Below are 16,175 nucleotides of genomic sequence, written 5' to 3'. Positions count from 1 at the left end.
ACCTTTAAAAAACGAAAAAGTGAACATCAATATATTCAGAGGATCTGGAAAGGTAAATTTACACAACCGTTATTATGCTTCACTGCAGTACTTCATTAGGTTAGATTAAAATAAATGTGCTTTGTCTTAATCAGTTGTGGTTACATACAGGACAGCATGGTGCTGTCTGATTTTATAACTTAAATTTATAATATGAATTATTTTATTGATTATATACACTCATATAAACTCATACAGACACTACATAATGAAATTCCAGAACTTCCCATTTCTTTTAATGTTTTATTTTGGGGGACTTTTCAAGGACTACAATCAGGCCAGTGGTTAAAATTTTTACTTGCAATCAATAGTGCAAGACGACACCAAAAAAAAAAAAAAAAAAAATTAAAAGAGCAGTTCACTTCCAGAACAAAAATGTACAGATAATGTACTAAACCCCTTTTCATCCAAGATGTTCATGTCTTTCTTTCTTCAGTTGTAAATTGTTTTTTGAGAAAAACATTTCAAGATTTCTCTCCATATAATGCTGGTGCCCCCGAGTTTGAACTTCCAAAATGCAGTTTAAAGGGCTCAAAACAATCCCAGCCGAAGAAGAAGGGTCTTACCTAGCGAAACGATCGGTTATTTTCCAAAACAAAAGTACAATTATTCACTTTAACCTCAAAGCTCGTCTTGTCTAGCTCTGCATGAACTCTGTGTATTCCAGTTCATGACAGTTATGGTATGTTGGAAAACTCCTATCTCATTTTCTCCTCCAACTTCAAAATCATCCTACATTGCTGTTTTACCTTTTTTTATAAAGGGCATTTGACCACTTTCTCATGTTCACTTTGTAAACACCGGGTCGGTACTTCTTCAGCAATGTAGGACGATTTTGAAGTTGGAGGAGAATATGAGACATACCCTAATGTCATTCCTTGATCCGGAATACATGCAGAGCCAGACAAGACGAGCTTCTAAGATTAAAAAGTATGTATTTATATATAACTGTACTTTTTTTAGAAAAGAACTGATCATTTCGCTAGATAAGACCCTTCTTTAGAGCCCTTTGAAGCTGCATTTAACTTGCATTTTGGAAGTTCAAACTCGGGGGCACCATAGAAGTCCATTATATGGAGAGAAATCCTGAAATGTTTTCCTTAAAAAAAAAAAAAAAAAAAAAAAAAAATTTCTTTACAACTAAAGAAAGACAGACATGAACATCTTGGATGAGAAGGGAGTGAGTACATGTCTGTATGTCTCTACGCGTACACAAAGTAGCATGCGAGCACCAAATTTTATTTTCTTGCGCTTCTTCTTGCGCTTAAATAATTTAACATTGCTTAAATGTTTAAACTGATAACACTTAGAACGAATGCTAATCGTCAGGCACGGTTTTATATAATGTCTTTCAAAAATGTAAGTACTTTTCAAATACCTCTTTATAAACCTGACTGTTTTCAAGGGTTGTTCAGTACTTAAATTCCCAATTCAAACCTTAAATTCAAATACTTTGTAAAGTAATTAAGCACTTTGTACAAACCCTTAAAATATAAATGTATATCATACACCTCTTTTAATACGCATCACTTTTTATGCATTTGTCTGCACTGCAAATGCATTTTGGTAGAGTTAAATCAGCTTTAATAAAAAAACATTTCTCAGTGAGTATGGAGCAGTGAACACTGGGTAGCGACCCTGTAAATTGTATATTGTAAATCACAGGACGCATTTCTTTAGGTTTCAAAAGTAATTAATTTGAGTTGACCATTCTTGTACAGAACCTTATGGTATTGGCTTAGGTAGCAATAAGTCAATTATGGACTGCGGCCAAAAGAGCTTTTAGACAGGAATGTGTCACTGTAGCAATGTATGTTTGAAAATCAGCCTCAACACACCATCTAGTGCTGACACCTAGTGGAAGCATCTCATACAATACACTCATCCAATTAAGATGCAGTAGAGGACTTCACTTGACCTAAGAGGCTTAAACCCCTCTATAACTCAAATATAGTCATGTTATATGCTAGGAGTCTACTAGTATGACATCTGGAAAGCTTACCCAACACTGGACAGTGGTCTCTGTAAAAAGTGCCTCCTTTGGCATCTTGCACACATTTCAAATCAGACTAAAAAAGAAAAAGACAATTAATTATAACAGATTTGTTCAAAAATATTTGGAGTGCCTAATCACAAACATCTAAACAGTGTAACGCTCTCTGTGATACAGTTGTCTGCATTTCCTTCTCTTTATCCAAATCTAATTAATAATTCCAGTGGCAGATGGCTGCGCACACCCTCCGGATATATTGCAATCACAGACAAAAGCCGTTGCCCAACCACAAAATGATTGGCTGAAATTCAGACGTCGCACAAAGTCTAACAGCCAATGAATGGGCAACCTAGCACTTCAATAGGTGAGGCACGCTTTCTGCAGACCACACCCCCTGCTCTCTTCGCCTTTGGTCTTCGTGCTGAATCTCACTCTCTTGTGAAGAGACAGAAAGAGAACAGATTTCTTTTATCATGCAGATAGCTCATCCAGCTGCCCCTCACAATGGCTGCCCTGCACATGGCTCTTATAAAGAAGGCCAGCTTATGGGATGACTAGTCTGTGTGTGGTGCAGTGCATGTGGAGGGGGGTGGGTAGCAACACAATGGCCAGTTAACTGCAGTCTTTTGTGTATGTGTATAGTGATGGGGGTGGCTCACCATGCCCTCGAATCCCACTCGGTAGAGGTTCTTGGCCCCGTTGTCCCAGAGGACGTAGGCTGCGCTGTGGGGGCTGGCCGCACTCCAGTCCTGGATCTCTGTCACCTGAAACATAGTAGGATGGTGAGAGAGGGAAGCGAAGAGGAAGTTTTCCAGACAAGACAAGAAAATCAAAGACTTACTGAATCAAAGACATCCTTCACTTTAGTCACATAACTAAATCACTCTATGGCCTGATTAATTCAGCTAACAAACCCCAATATTCAATGGCCCAATACATCTTATGTGAAAAAAAAAAAAAAAAAATTATAAAAATTGTAATCAACATCTTAATTGTCAGTTCTTAAAAAATATTGTAAATTGTAAAATAAAGTAGATCAATTGTGTTAATGATCCAGTGTCAAACGTGTTAAGATTTCCTCTACAATAATGTACCATATGTAATTTCAGTCCCGCAATAAACAAGATAAGCAGTTTGTAAAGGTAAAAACACTGAATAAGCATCAAGAGTCCCAAGAGAGTGAATGTTTTCACCACCAGACACGCCATTCAACATGCCAAACGGAGTGGCAGAATGCTGCTTTAATTACGAATGCTGGATTTAGCGGTCAAACTCAGTGTTTAGGTTGAAGTAGGCTCACTCATTGAAAGAAGTGTGCTTGAAAGCACTCTTTAAATACACTTAACTGGAGTGGCCTGAAATATATGATAATTCAAAGACCAAATGAGGAGTTGACTTAAACAGATATCACTGAATAGACTGAAAAGCAGGGACCAATGGTAGAGTAAACACTTTTAAAATTGTTTTAAACTGCGTAAGAAGTGTGTCAATTACTGGCAATTTATTTTAATGTGTTTCTCCACATAATTGGGGCTTTGCATCAAGTGTAAACAACTGGAAACAAACCAGTAATCTTCACACTTGGTGGTGTTTTTTAATTATTATCTTATATTTGGGTTATACTTTATTTTGATAGTCCGCTTTAGACTTTCTACTTATTATAAGTAACCTTGCAACTACATGTCAAGTAATTCTCATTAATTTGCAACTACATGTCTACTAACTCTCAGTGTCGACTTAGGCTAGGTTTAGGGTTAGTAGAATAAGTTGACACATACTTCCAAAGTTTTTTATAGTCAGTATTTTGTGTTAGAAGATATTGCGCAGACAGTCTACTAATACTCTAATGACTGCTAGTTGACAATTAGTTGCAAAGTTACTTACTGTTGTAATGTAGAATGTCTAATGTGGACTATCAAAGTAAAGTGTTACTTTATATTTTTAATAATACCAGTTTATAACAACAGCGAATAATAGCCTTAAAACAATTTATGTAGTTTTAAAAATGTATTTACAAGGAAATTTTTTTTAAGTAGGATGGATTACTTATGTTGCATGGCATAAGTTAATTTGAATACAGCTGTCTGCTAAATGAATAAATGTAAAATAATAATGCCTTGACATCTAATTTTGCTTCAGTGAACATGAAAGAGCATAACACAGCTGTATCTACATGATGGGGGAAAGTTTTTCCATCTAATAAATGATGAGTAAAGAAAAGCCAGCATAACCAAACGTGTTGAGGCATTACCTTCCCTCTTCTTCCATTCCCGCCATCCTGATCCTCCCACTGCCAATCCACTCCTCGCACCACCCGTCCTCCCGCAAAGATGCCCCGGGCGGTGATCTTCTTTGACTTGCGTCGAGATTCCAAAAGAACTCTGTGGAAACACATAAAAGTATGTCAAAGCCATCAATGCGAGTTCAGAAGATATGCTTCATTATATAAGAGCATAAGCTTTACAAAATGAGTAATAAATCCTGAAAATGATTGTTAAATATTGCAGGTAAAGATAACAAACAAGATGCCACTGTAGGCTTGTCATAATGTCTTTGAATCCCAAAGGTAAGCCAAAACCTCCAGAATAAAAATGATAATCCTGGATCATTTTAAAATAGTTTGTTTGTTTCTAGAAAAGAAGCTTGTCTCCCATCTGGAAGCTGCCCCATGCTGAACCACAGCAGACAGTTTCTGATCCTCCAGCTTTGCTGACGTGTAAATTTGCACCCCTGACTAACTGCAAGAGTTTTCACAACACAAACATGACATTCCCAAAACATATCTAGGTTATGCATGGTTATGCAAAAAAAATAAAAAAATAAAATACTAAAGAGACTTGCAAATAAAAAAATAAAAAGAATTGTGCATGAAGTAACCCTGAAGCAGCTGGAAACCACAGCATGGGACAGCAGCTGCCAAAGGAAACACCCAGGAAAAAAAGGCCTGGCTTCATCACTGTCTTTGTGTTGTACTTCACTAACCATTCTCACTAGGGAAATAGAGTCACACTAAGTTGAAAGGAGACCAGCTGTTGAGCTGACCTATTGTTTCTCTGAGCTCATGTTGAGGGCAGTTATGGGTGGCTGCCACGAGAGACGTCTAAACAACTGCTAGACTTCTTAATAGCCTTACCATATGGAGACAGCGAAGTAGACGTTACTCAAGCCAGTAAAAAGGAATAGAATGCAACTCTAAAAACAAAACAGCAGCTCCATTTTCATATTCCATGTGAGAATGCTTACTGGGTGAATAAGACATTTCAGCTGTATTACAAATTTATATATACTTAGCCAAGATCTGCCTGGCAGCTATTAAAAAAAAAAGACTTAGTATATTTTGGTCAGACCAACATCAACCACAGATCATACTAAGCAGAAATAGCACATATTTCCTGTTTTATGCTCATGATCATGCAAACTATAGACAATTCAATGAACCTTGATGCATCTTTGCATGTGTTTTGGTGAGAGAAACCTGCCATTTTATATTATGACCACAGTCAAACACTATTCAGAACACCACAAATGAGCTTACAAAAGCAACTATTTAACCATGTCCACCGCATTTGTATCAGGTTTGTTATTTTGAAAACTAAATATTAAGTTAAAACAAAGTTAAGTTACAAGGAAAGATGTTTCCAAGTGTCAAAAGTCAGACAGTTAAAATTGTAACAAACACTGATAAAAATGCAAAATGCAAAATACCCGACACCAAGGAAACTGTAAACAAGTTAACTTGGCCGCATATATGTGGTCTCTGAAAATATTTAAATGTATAAAACAAGTGAAAGAAGTTTGAAAAGAACGAAGGCCAATGTCAAAAAGAGCAAGTGCTATTTTACCCAACTATTTCCCTTTCTACAAACATGCACCAAACTGCATTCTACTATTTCTTTGAGCAAACTGAGATATTTTGCTTCTGGATGATTATTCAAAATTTCCAAGTTTATTTGCTCATGTGGTCTACCGCAGAGTCTGATTCAACACTGGCAATATTCGAGATTACTGGCTTGTTTTAGGAACAAAATGAACGGAAATCCATTCACTAGCCATTCTGCCATAACAAAACCTTTTTACCATAGTGTTTACTAAGTTAACAATAAACAGTTTACCAAGTTTGACAACATGGCTTATCAGAGCAGTAATTTGACTGGCTATTTGTGCTGTCAGTCATTTATGGGTCATAATGTCAACTGCTAAGTACATTGCTTAATAATGCTATAGAGTGTTTTCACGACGCGTCATTAATCGGCCATATTGGTGGCACTGAATGTAAACAATGCCAATGAACTGAATGGAACTTGCAAATTTTGCTGATTACTGGTGCTGAAAATGGTCAATTATTGTCATGTTTTGGGCTGTATTAATCGGTCGGACCAGGAAAAAAACATTTGGAGTATTACAGACTGCCAAACGTTATGACAAATCGATGAGAAGAGTGCAAAAAACTGTCTGAGGAACAAAGTGTTTGTGGTTGACCAAACAACCAGGATTTCAAAGGCAAGAATGTTGACAACATTCCTGTTTGTTTTTATCATTTCCAGTCAGGTAGGTGAAATATTAAGCTAATATCTTAATTAATACTGCTCGTACATATTTTTTACCACCTATTAACTTTAGTTTGTCAAACTACTGCGCCCTTTCCTACTTACTAGATCCTTCCCAATATGATTTAGCATCTTCCACACATTTTGTTCATGGTGTAGACAGCATAAATTAGCAGAATACCGTATTTAGTAGTACATTAACCGTGCAATAAATGCTGTTGTTTAAATCTGAGTATCTCCAATATGGCCACACATCAGGGTAACTGACCAAACCGTGATGTAAGTACAAAGCCTCTATACAACAGCTGCTAAGTAAATATTATAGAGTAACTTGTGCATCACACAAAAAGGGGCCAGTTAGTTTTTATACATCTTCTCAACCAAACAAGTTAAAAGCAAACAGAATGTTGTTCTGCATAATCACAGCATAAATTTAGTTGACTGGAGCAAGAATTAAGAGTTGTTAAAAAACCACTAGGGTCCAGTAGTTCAACAGAAACTTGACCAGATTTCATTTGCAACACACATTTAGATTTTTCACTTGATTTATCCATTACAGTCATAACATACGGTAGATAAAGTAGGATATCTATTAAGCTTTTAAAAGATTAGATTACTTCCAGAACAAAAATCATCCTACATTGCTGCAGAAGTACCAACGTAGTGTACACAAAGTGAACATGCAAAGGTCATACATCATTTACAAAAATGGTAAAACAGCAAAGTAGGATGATTTTTAAAGTTGGAGAGGAAAAAAATGAGATGGGAGTTTTTCGACATACCCTAACTGTCTTGAACCGGAGTGCACAGAGTACGCATATGAACTGATCATTTTGCTAGATAAGACCCTTCTACCTTGGCTGGGATCATTTAGAAGCTATATTTACACTGCATTTTGGAAGTTCAAACTCAGGGGCACCATAGAAGTCCATTATTTGAATAAAATTCCTGAAATGTTTTCGTCAACAAACACAGAACACAATAAGACATGAACATCTTGGATGACAAGGGGGAGAGTAAATTATCTGTGCATTTTTGTTCTGGAAGTGAACTAATTCTTTAAGACATTTTTAGACCAAAGAAAATAACCAATGTTGCTTTGAAAACAAAACGAAAACAGCACAAAAGTATAAAGTCCCTTACAACAAATCAAGACCAGTGGGCCAGCTTTAAAGTCATACACCATGGATGTCAAACCTAAAGTATTGTATTTACATTATGTTTTAGACGTAAATCCCCCATATTAATGGACATGGTGACCAATGATGCAAGCTGTTCTGTACTATTAAAAACTTGTATTCCCACTGAACTCCAGGAAGCAGAGAAGTGGTCTACTGGGCAACGACAGTCTATAACTGAAGGTCTGAAACTGGCCAGAGAAGCTACCTCATCCACAGAGGGAATAATGCCAAGGAGTCAAGACCAAAGGGAGAAAACTCACCTCTCACTACCAGGAGTCGTGATGCGGTAGAACCTGTGGCGCAGGTGGTGCTTATCACCATGGTAACATGTGGTGCACAGGTCATAGTTGGTGCACTCCGCACATTTCCATCGGATCCCAATGATGGGCTGCTGCCGACAGGTGTCACACATGGTGCCATCATGCTTGATTCCTGTAATTATACGCATATGACACAGGAGTTAACTTCCACCTGCATTGCTTAAACTAAAAAGTGCCATACTAATACATAAAGAGATATCAACCTTTTATTTATTTAAAGCAATTAAGCATAAGATTATGTTCATGAATTATTAATGATATTTTAAAGTATCACCAATGTAAGTTTGGTTAAAAAGCCTCACCTGTGGGTGCACTGTCTAATATCCTCACATCATAAGCTCCGGAGCAGCGGTAATTGGCGGCGGTGCCGTTATCCCACACTACCACCACTTCCTCCGGGCTCTCAAAACTCCTGACAGTGCCGACGTGCCCTTCCCCTCCGTCCTGTTTACCCCACTTCCAGTCAGGCCCGCGGATAACTCGAGCACCCACGCCTTCCATCATGACTCGGTTATTCCTACCGGTGGTCATTTACAAGCAAATTTTGCAATTAAAGTAACTTTTAGCTAGCCGTTAAGCCAGCTCAAAAACGTGAGTTTTTAACTGTACTGATTCGTCCCGTCTTAACGTTACATCTGGGTCAATGGCGAGTGAAGGAGGACAATTTTACGGTATGGACACGTAAAAATTTGACCTTTTTTTCCTAAGTCACACAATTAATTGTCTATTGATATCCAGACGACAGAAGTATTCAGAACTGTGCAAGTTAGCGACAAATAATAGTCGTTTTCGTAAATATCTCTTACTGCGCGAGTTGGCAAATTTACGTTGCAATTCTTATTTATTCCGGACACAATGATGTGGTAAATCTGGTAAAGATTACATTTCAGTCTCTAACTGCCGGTTTTTTTTTTTTTTTTTTTTTTTTAGCAAAGGCCAGTTAGCCAGTCTAGGCTAACCAGCTATAGCTAACCTTCCTAAAGTTGTAGGCTGTTACTTGCCGTTAGCAAAATTGCTACAAAAACGTTCGATTTAGAAAAAAAACAACTGTCGTTTTTATGGTGAGACCCAAAAATGGTTTGCGAACTTTGTTGTGCGTTCGCAAGCGTTCAACAGATGGTCCAACTTCGCGTGACGCGATTCCGAATGTCTGTGCGAGCTGCTGTCCGTGAAAAAGCAGCTTCGCTTCCAGTGCAACTAAACTACTTTCAGCAAAGCGTCCCGTTTTTTAATAAGTAGCAGTGTAGTTTCTGAATGAACGTCTGTAGATGAAGTAATCGCAGTTCTTCATGCCCGAAACAAATGCACGCACGGGTTTGTAAACAGCAGCCACATCGCCACGGATGAGGAGACCTTTGTTAGTGCTTTCCCAAGAATTCCACCAGCAGAACTTGGTATTTCCTTGTAAAAAAAAATAATCGGATGTAATTTCTGAAGGATGTCCTTAAAGCCGACCTTTAAGCCCAGGTAATATCAAAGAATAGGTGAAAATGCGTTCTTGAGAAATGTTTCATTGAGGTGCAACTCAAGACGAACGCGTCGCCATTATTGTCAATCAGAGCTAGAGCCAGTGGAGGAGGTGGGACTGTTTGGGATCCAAGCAGTTCCCGTGGCGTAAAATGACGTCACGACAGGATTTAAAGTGAGCAGAGCCCAGACACAAAATCATTTGTAGAATCTGTATTGTCTGTCTGATTGTAGATTGCATTACTCTAATTCTTTATTATGTATCTTAATATTTTCATTACTAACTATAGACTGTGTATACGCATACTCAACAATGTTATGTTCTGTAAGGAATGTTTTAAGTCAAACTTAATATGTAATATTAAAATAATTTTAATAATAAATTAAGATTACATTTAAAGAAAATAAATGTGTTGTATTTATATTTGTTTTATAAATACTATTTATTTATTTATTTAATGTAATGTAATGTAATCAGAGCTGGATAGTAACTGATTACATGTGATCTGGATTACATAATCAGATTCCAAAAATTAAGTACTTGTAATTAGATTGAATGTGACCCTGGACCACAAAACCAGTCATAAGTAGCACGGGTATATTTGTAGCAATAGCAAACAATGCATTGTATGAGTCAAAATGATCGATTTTTCTTTTATGCCAAAAATCATTGGGATATGATCATGTTCCAAGAAGATATTTTGTAAATTTTCTGCCGTAAATATATTAAAACTTAATTTTTAATTAGTAATATGCATGGCTAAGAACTTCATTTGGACAAAACTCTAACCCTAACCCTAACCCTTTAAAGGCCATTTTCTCAATATTTAGATTTTTTTTTGCACCCGTAGTTTATAGATTTTTAAACAGTTGTATCTCGGCCCAATATGAATCCTATCCTAATCCAAACCATACATCAATGAAAAGCGTATTTATTCAGCTTTCAGATGATGTATAAATCTCACTTTCTAAAAATTGACCCTTTATGACCCTTATGGTTTTGTGGTCCAGGGTCAAAAATAACATTTTAAAACACTTGTAATCAGACTACAGGTACTTTTTTATGGATTACATGATTACATATAATTTAGACAATAGCAATAAATTATTCATAATCCCTAATTCCTTTTTTTTTTTAGCCTACTGTTTATATACATTCATAATGTCTTCCAGTTTCGTGGACATTCACACAAAGATTAGTCATTAGTCAGGTGGCGACACAGCATTTGACCACTAATTTACAAAAATCATTCCAGGTTTAAGAAGTGTTTTAATATCGCATCAACTACTGATGAACACATTGATTTTGAATTTTTATGTCTTTGGAAGACTTTTGTCTTTCAAACACATTAAAATGCACAAATTCACAAACGTTTTTGTCCTCCAGTCCTCTATCACCCAATATAGGTGCATCTCAATAAATTAGAATGTCAGGGACAAGTTAATTTATTTCAGTAATTCAACTCAAATTGTGAAACTTGTGTATTAAATAAATTCAGTGCACACAGACTGAAGTAGTTTAAGTTTTTAGATCTTTTAATTGTGATGATTTGGCTCACATTTAACAAAAACCCACCAATTCACTATCTTAACAAATTAGAATACTTCATAATGAATGGTTGGCCTTCTGGAAATCAGTTCATTTATTGTAAATGTACTCAATGCTTGGTATGGGCTCCATTTGCTTTAATTACTGCCTCAATTTCTGCGTGGCATGGAGGTGATCAGTCTGTGGCTCTGCTGAGGTGGTATGGAAGCCCAGATTTTTTTGACAGTGGCCTTCAGCTCATGTGCATTGTTTAGTTTCTTGTTTCTCATCTTCCTCTTAACAATACCCCATTTATGGGGTTCAGGTCTGGCGAGTTTGCTGGCCAGTCAAGCACACCAACACCATGGTCATTTAACCAACTTTTGGTGCTTTGTGACCAACTTAACCAACTTTTGGCAATGTGAGCAGGTGCCAAATCCTGCTGGAAAATGAAATCAGCATCTTTAAAAAGCTGGTCAGCAGAAAGAAGCACGAAGTGCTCTAAAATGTCTTGATAAACGGGTGCAGTGACTTTGGTTTTCAAAAAACACAAGCAGATGACATTGCACCCCAAATCATCACAGACTGTGGAAACTGAACACTAGACTCCAAGCAACTTGGGCTATGAGCTTCTCCACCCTTCCTCCAGACTCTAGGACCTTGGTTTCCAAATGAAATACAAAATGTGCTCTCATCTGAAAAGAGGACTTTGGACCACTGGGCAACATTTCTTCTTCTCCTTAGCCCAGGTAAGACACCTCTGACGTTGTCTGTGGTTCAGGAGTGGCTTAACAAAAGGAATTCGACAACTGTAGCCAAATTCCTTGAAACGTCTGTGTGTGGTGGCTCTTGATGCCTTGACCCCAGCCTCAGTCTATTCCTTGTGAAGTTCACCCAAATTCTTGAATCGTTTTTGCTTGACAAGCCTCTTAAGGCTGCGGTTCTCTCGGTTGGTTGTGCATCTTTTTCTTCAACACTTTTTCCTTCCACTCAACTTTCTGATAACATGCGTAGATACAGCACTCTGTGAACACTCTGGGTGTCGCTGATTGTCTTCTGGACAACTGTCAGATCAGCAGTCTTCCCCATGATTGTGTAATCTAGTGAACCAAACTGAGAGGCCATTTTGAAGGCTCAGGAAACCTTTGCAGATGTTTTGCGTTGATTAGCTGATTGGAATGTCACCATATTCTAATTTGTTGAGATAGTGAATTGGTGGGTTTTTGTTAAATGGGAGCCAAATCATCACAATAAAAGAAGCAAAGACTTAAACTACTTCAGTCTGTGTGCACTGAATTTATTTAATACACAAGTTTCACAATTTGAGCTGAATTACTGAAATAAATAAACGTTTCCACGACATTCTAATTTATTGAGATGCACCTGTATATTTACTTAAGGAACCCCTGAGATTTTAAAATAAATATTTTAATAATTAAGTATCACATTTTCATTTGATAAATGTTAAAATGATTTTTTTTATGATTTAATTAATTATTAGCTTTTCATTATACTCATAAACCCCCTGTTCCTCTCTGCAATCTTGGTCCATTCCTCACCTGAAAAAGCTTTCAGATCACTTTCTTCAAATTCAACCAAATATTTTCAATAAGAATTAAATCTGGAGACTGAACAGGCTACTCAGGAACATTCTATGACTGATCCCTGAACCAAGCATATAGATTTGGATGTATACTTTGGGATGATTGTCCTGCAGGAAAGTCCATTGATCATTAGCTTCAGCCTTTGCACCAAAGGCATCACAATTCTTGCCAAAATGGCCTGATACTTCAAAGAATCTATGATGTCCTTCATACAGTCATGATTTCCACTTCCTGCAACTCCCTGTAACAGGACTGGTTCACTTTAGTGTTTGACTATGGAGAGTATGTTTATCTGCTCATAAGTTTTGCCTTTTTGCTCCAGACATACTGAGCTGTGTCTCTAGGAACTTTAATGCTTTGAAAATCTTCATATAGCCTTAGACTTTCTAAAGTAATAAAATCATTTCTTCTCTATAGCTTTTGTGAGAGCTCTGTTGCTACGCAAACTTCAGCACATGCATGGGCAAACTGTCTGTATGTGTAACAGCTCATAGCTATTAGAGCTAATAGAGTTTTTAAAGGTTTAATTGTGTTATAAGACAATTTTGTTCCCTACCATACAAATAAGTGACTAAAAAACAGCAATGTTGAATAGAGGTTGAATAATTATGACATAGATGTGTTATTAAAAAATCATATAACTCAAAAATATTAGTTTATACATTGACATTACCACTTTTGCCAGTAATTATAGATTAACTTTTATAAAGCTCTGGATCTTCAGAAAATCTTGCATTTGTAAAGTACTGCAGTCTCTGGGAAGTTGAATAGTTTAAATTGCAACTGTATGTATGTTTAATTTCTGAAGGTTTGGGCTTCCATATTCTTCTCAAAGTATTAAAAGTACTGAAAAGGTTCTGCAGCACTTAGAGAACTGTTATGCTATAGTCTTTTTTGTGTCATAATGTGTTTGAAAAAACTTGTTTTTTCGATTGTCTTGTATGTTTCATTTGTTGTTCACTGCAAATCCTGTGTATATTGTGAATAATATTAGTGGAGGCAGTTGGGAGAACATAAAATGAGTAGCTCTTTTTATTAAACCTATTTATATCCTGGTTTTTAATAGGTTTGGTTCTTTTATCGATACGGTTCACTCGCATTGCACTTGGGCAAATTCAGTTTCTCCGAAATACTGAAGCCTGATTGGATAACGTTCGTGTAGCTGCACAAACAAATGGCATTTCAGCTGTCTGCCTGAAGTTAGTGCTGAATGCCATTTTGTCAGAATCTTTCACCTTCAGCATGAAGATCATCTCGCTGGACTCTGAGCTAAGAAAGAAGAAGCCTACTACTTACTGTAGAACAGCCCTGACAGTGGAAAGACACTTCAGCTGATCAGAGCTTTTCCCCTGCGGCCATTTGGTGAAGCTTAAGCAATTTGTTGTGGCATTTGTTGCAAAATATCTGCATGCCTTGAATAAGCACAGTCAGTGCGTTGCTTGCCTGGGCCACTCCTACACTGAAGCAGCACTTAACGGGATGGTTTGTTCTCATTGTGAGAGCATGACTCTTGCCTCACTGCGCTCACGGATTGCTTTCTTTCAGGAAAGCAGCCCCGCCCCTACTGCTCTCCCATTTCCTTCCTCCCAGGAGCCTCGAAGGAAGAAACATCAGAGTCAGAGGGCTGAGCAGACGGGTCCAAGTGAGCTCAGGCCAACACAGATCCCAGATGCCTCGCTTTACCCACAAGGAAGATAAAGATCAGTACCCCTTATCAGGAGCAAGCAGTCTGGTCTCTTTTGAAGGATCCAGCGAGGATCTCATCAGCAGCTTCTGATGCAGAGGAATGGTCGTGCTCCATTTAGGACCCCTGCCCCTTCTGCCCAGAGAACTAGGTGATTTCCTCATCCACATCTTCACCAAGGGCTTTGAAGTGCTTGGCTTAGAGTGGTCAGCCCTAGAAGAGTGCATTCGCCTCAATTAATGGTTCCTGCCAGAGACCTGCATCATTCTTTCTGGAGATTCATAATTGAACTTAAAAGAACAGGTTGTGGCACGCGCCCTACTTGGCCCATGTTTACTCTTCTATCTCTGCTGCCCTCACCTCCATTTACAGCACCAAACAAAGAGGTACTGTGCATCTCTGCCCACACATGCCCCTTTGGATGGAAAGGTCTCCTTAGATCCGACTTGCCTCAACACACCTGCAGGGAAGTTTCTAGTATGCCTAGTAAGAGCTGGATTAGCTGGTTCAGATGTGTTTAATTGGGGTTGGAGCTAAACTCTTTAGGACATCAGCCTTCCAGGGCCAAGTTTGGGCACCCCTGGCCTAGATAGATGATTACTTTAATATCCAGATAGCCCCTTCCTTAAGATTGGCATTTAAAAGGGTTGACCAATATACAATCCTACCATTCAGACTGTCTTTGGCACTATGCAACTTTATGAAGTGCATGGCTGTGGCCGTCTCCCCTCTAAGACAGAAATGAGTGCGTGTCTTGAACTCGATGTCTGGCTTGTTTTAGCCCAGTCAGATCACAAGCTTCATGCCCACAGATCTCTGCTTCTCAGTCACTTTAATTTGTCTGGGTCCCAAGATCAATTCAGTCTAGAGCTCCCTGTCTCCCAGTCAGTGAATCACTTTCCTGGTAGCAGCTCTTGACCTGTCTCAAATCACACTGGAACACTCTTCGAACATTCAGAAGCTTGATGTATTATTTAAAGTAGGGTTATCTCATCCCCTCAAGACATTTCAGACAATGCAGGACCTGATGGCAGCCACCTCCTATATGGTTCCGATGGGCCTGCTCCACTTGCGGGCCCTCCAGTATTGGCTAAAAGCCTGCATTCTGTCTCATGACTGGCATCTGGGATGCATCCAACTCAGGGTAAACTGCAGCTGTGTTAGGGCTGTGGCTACTTAAAAGGCCCCTCGGTTGTATCAAACAGGTACTCAGCTGGGACTTGTCTCCAGCAGGGAGGTGGTCATGACAGATGCTTCCAGCTTGGGTTGGGGAGAACTGTGTGAGAGAAGGCCAGTGTTCGGCTCATAGTCCAGCCTGGAGCAATGGCTTACAAGTTGGTCTCGGGTGCCTCCTCATATGAACACAGAGCAACCCGTATTCTCTGAAGGCAGCTGGGCAGGAACCTGGGAGATGAAATAGTATTCCGAGGTGGCATGTCTCCGGGGGAATGGAGACTCCACCCGCAGATGCCTCAAATTATCTGCCATGTCTTAGGGAAGGGAAAAGAAACAGGACGTACCAGCCCATGATCGGCCCACTTTGGCAGAACCTGTCGTGGTTCCCTGGGATGGTACAGCTGCTGTCGGCAGCCCCTTGGTCGATCCCGTTGAGGAAGGATCTCCTTTCTCAGGCAAAGTGGACAATTCAGCGCCCCCAACCTGAGTTGTGGAGCCTATAGATATAGCCCCTCAATAGGAGTCTCATCAGCTTCCCGTAAGGGTCATCAACGGCATCACAGTAAAGACAGTGATTTTGACATCTGTATCTTTCTCTCTCCTTATTCATGTTAGGTAGTATATCCAGCAGCAAGT

The 16,175-nt window shown here is 38.6% G+C and overlaps 1 protein-coding gene across 7 annotated transcripts in view; it reads right to left on the bottom strand.

Moving 5' to 3' along the window:
- The window catches only part of mib1 (MIB E3 ubiquitin protein ligase 1), a 79,623-nt gene extending 69,992 nt beyond the window's left edge, over positions 1-9,631 (bottom strand). For all 7 annotated transcript variants that reach the window (XM_073849849.1, XM_073849850.1, XM_073849852.1 and 4 more), the window contains exons 1-5: positions 8,383-9,631; positions 8,021-8,192; positions 4,284-4,413; positions 2,692-2,796; positions 2,042-2,108 (exon numbers count right to left, since the gene is read on the bottom strand). In XM_073849849.1, coding sequence (XP_073705950.1) covers positions 2,042-2,108; positions 2,692-2,796; positions 4,284-4,413; positions 8,021-8,192; positions 8,383-8,611 — 703 coding nt within the window. In that variant the 5' untranslated portion in view covers positions 8,612-9,631. The remainder of the gene's footprint in view (positions 1-2,041; positions 2,109-2,691; positions 2,797-4,283; positions 4,414-8,020; positions 8,193-8,382) is intronic.
- Between the last annotated feature and the right edge of the window lie 6,544 nt (positions 9,632-16,175).

This window comes from Garra rufa, chromosome 10, assembly GCF_049309525.1.
Source record: "Garra rufa chromosome 10, GarRuf1.0, whole genome shotgun sequence".
NCBI lineage: Eukaryota > Metazoa > Chordata > Actinopteri > Cypriniformes > Cyprinidae > Garra > Garra rufa.
The sequence above is the reverse complement of the archived record's forward strand: the minus strand, read 5'-3'. Positions and strand labels throughout refer to the sequence as shown.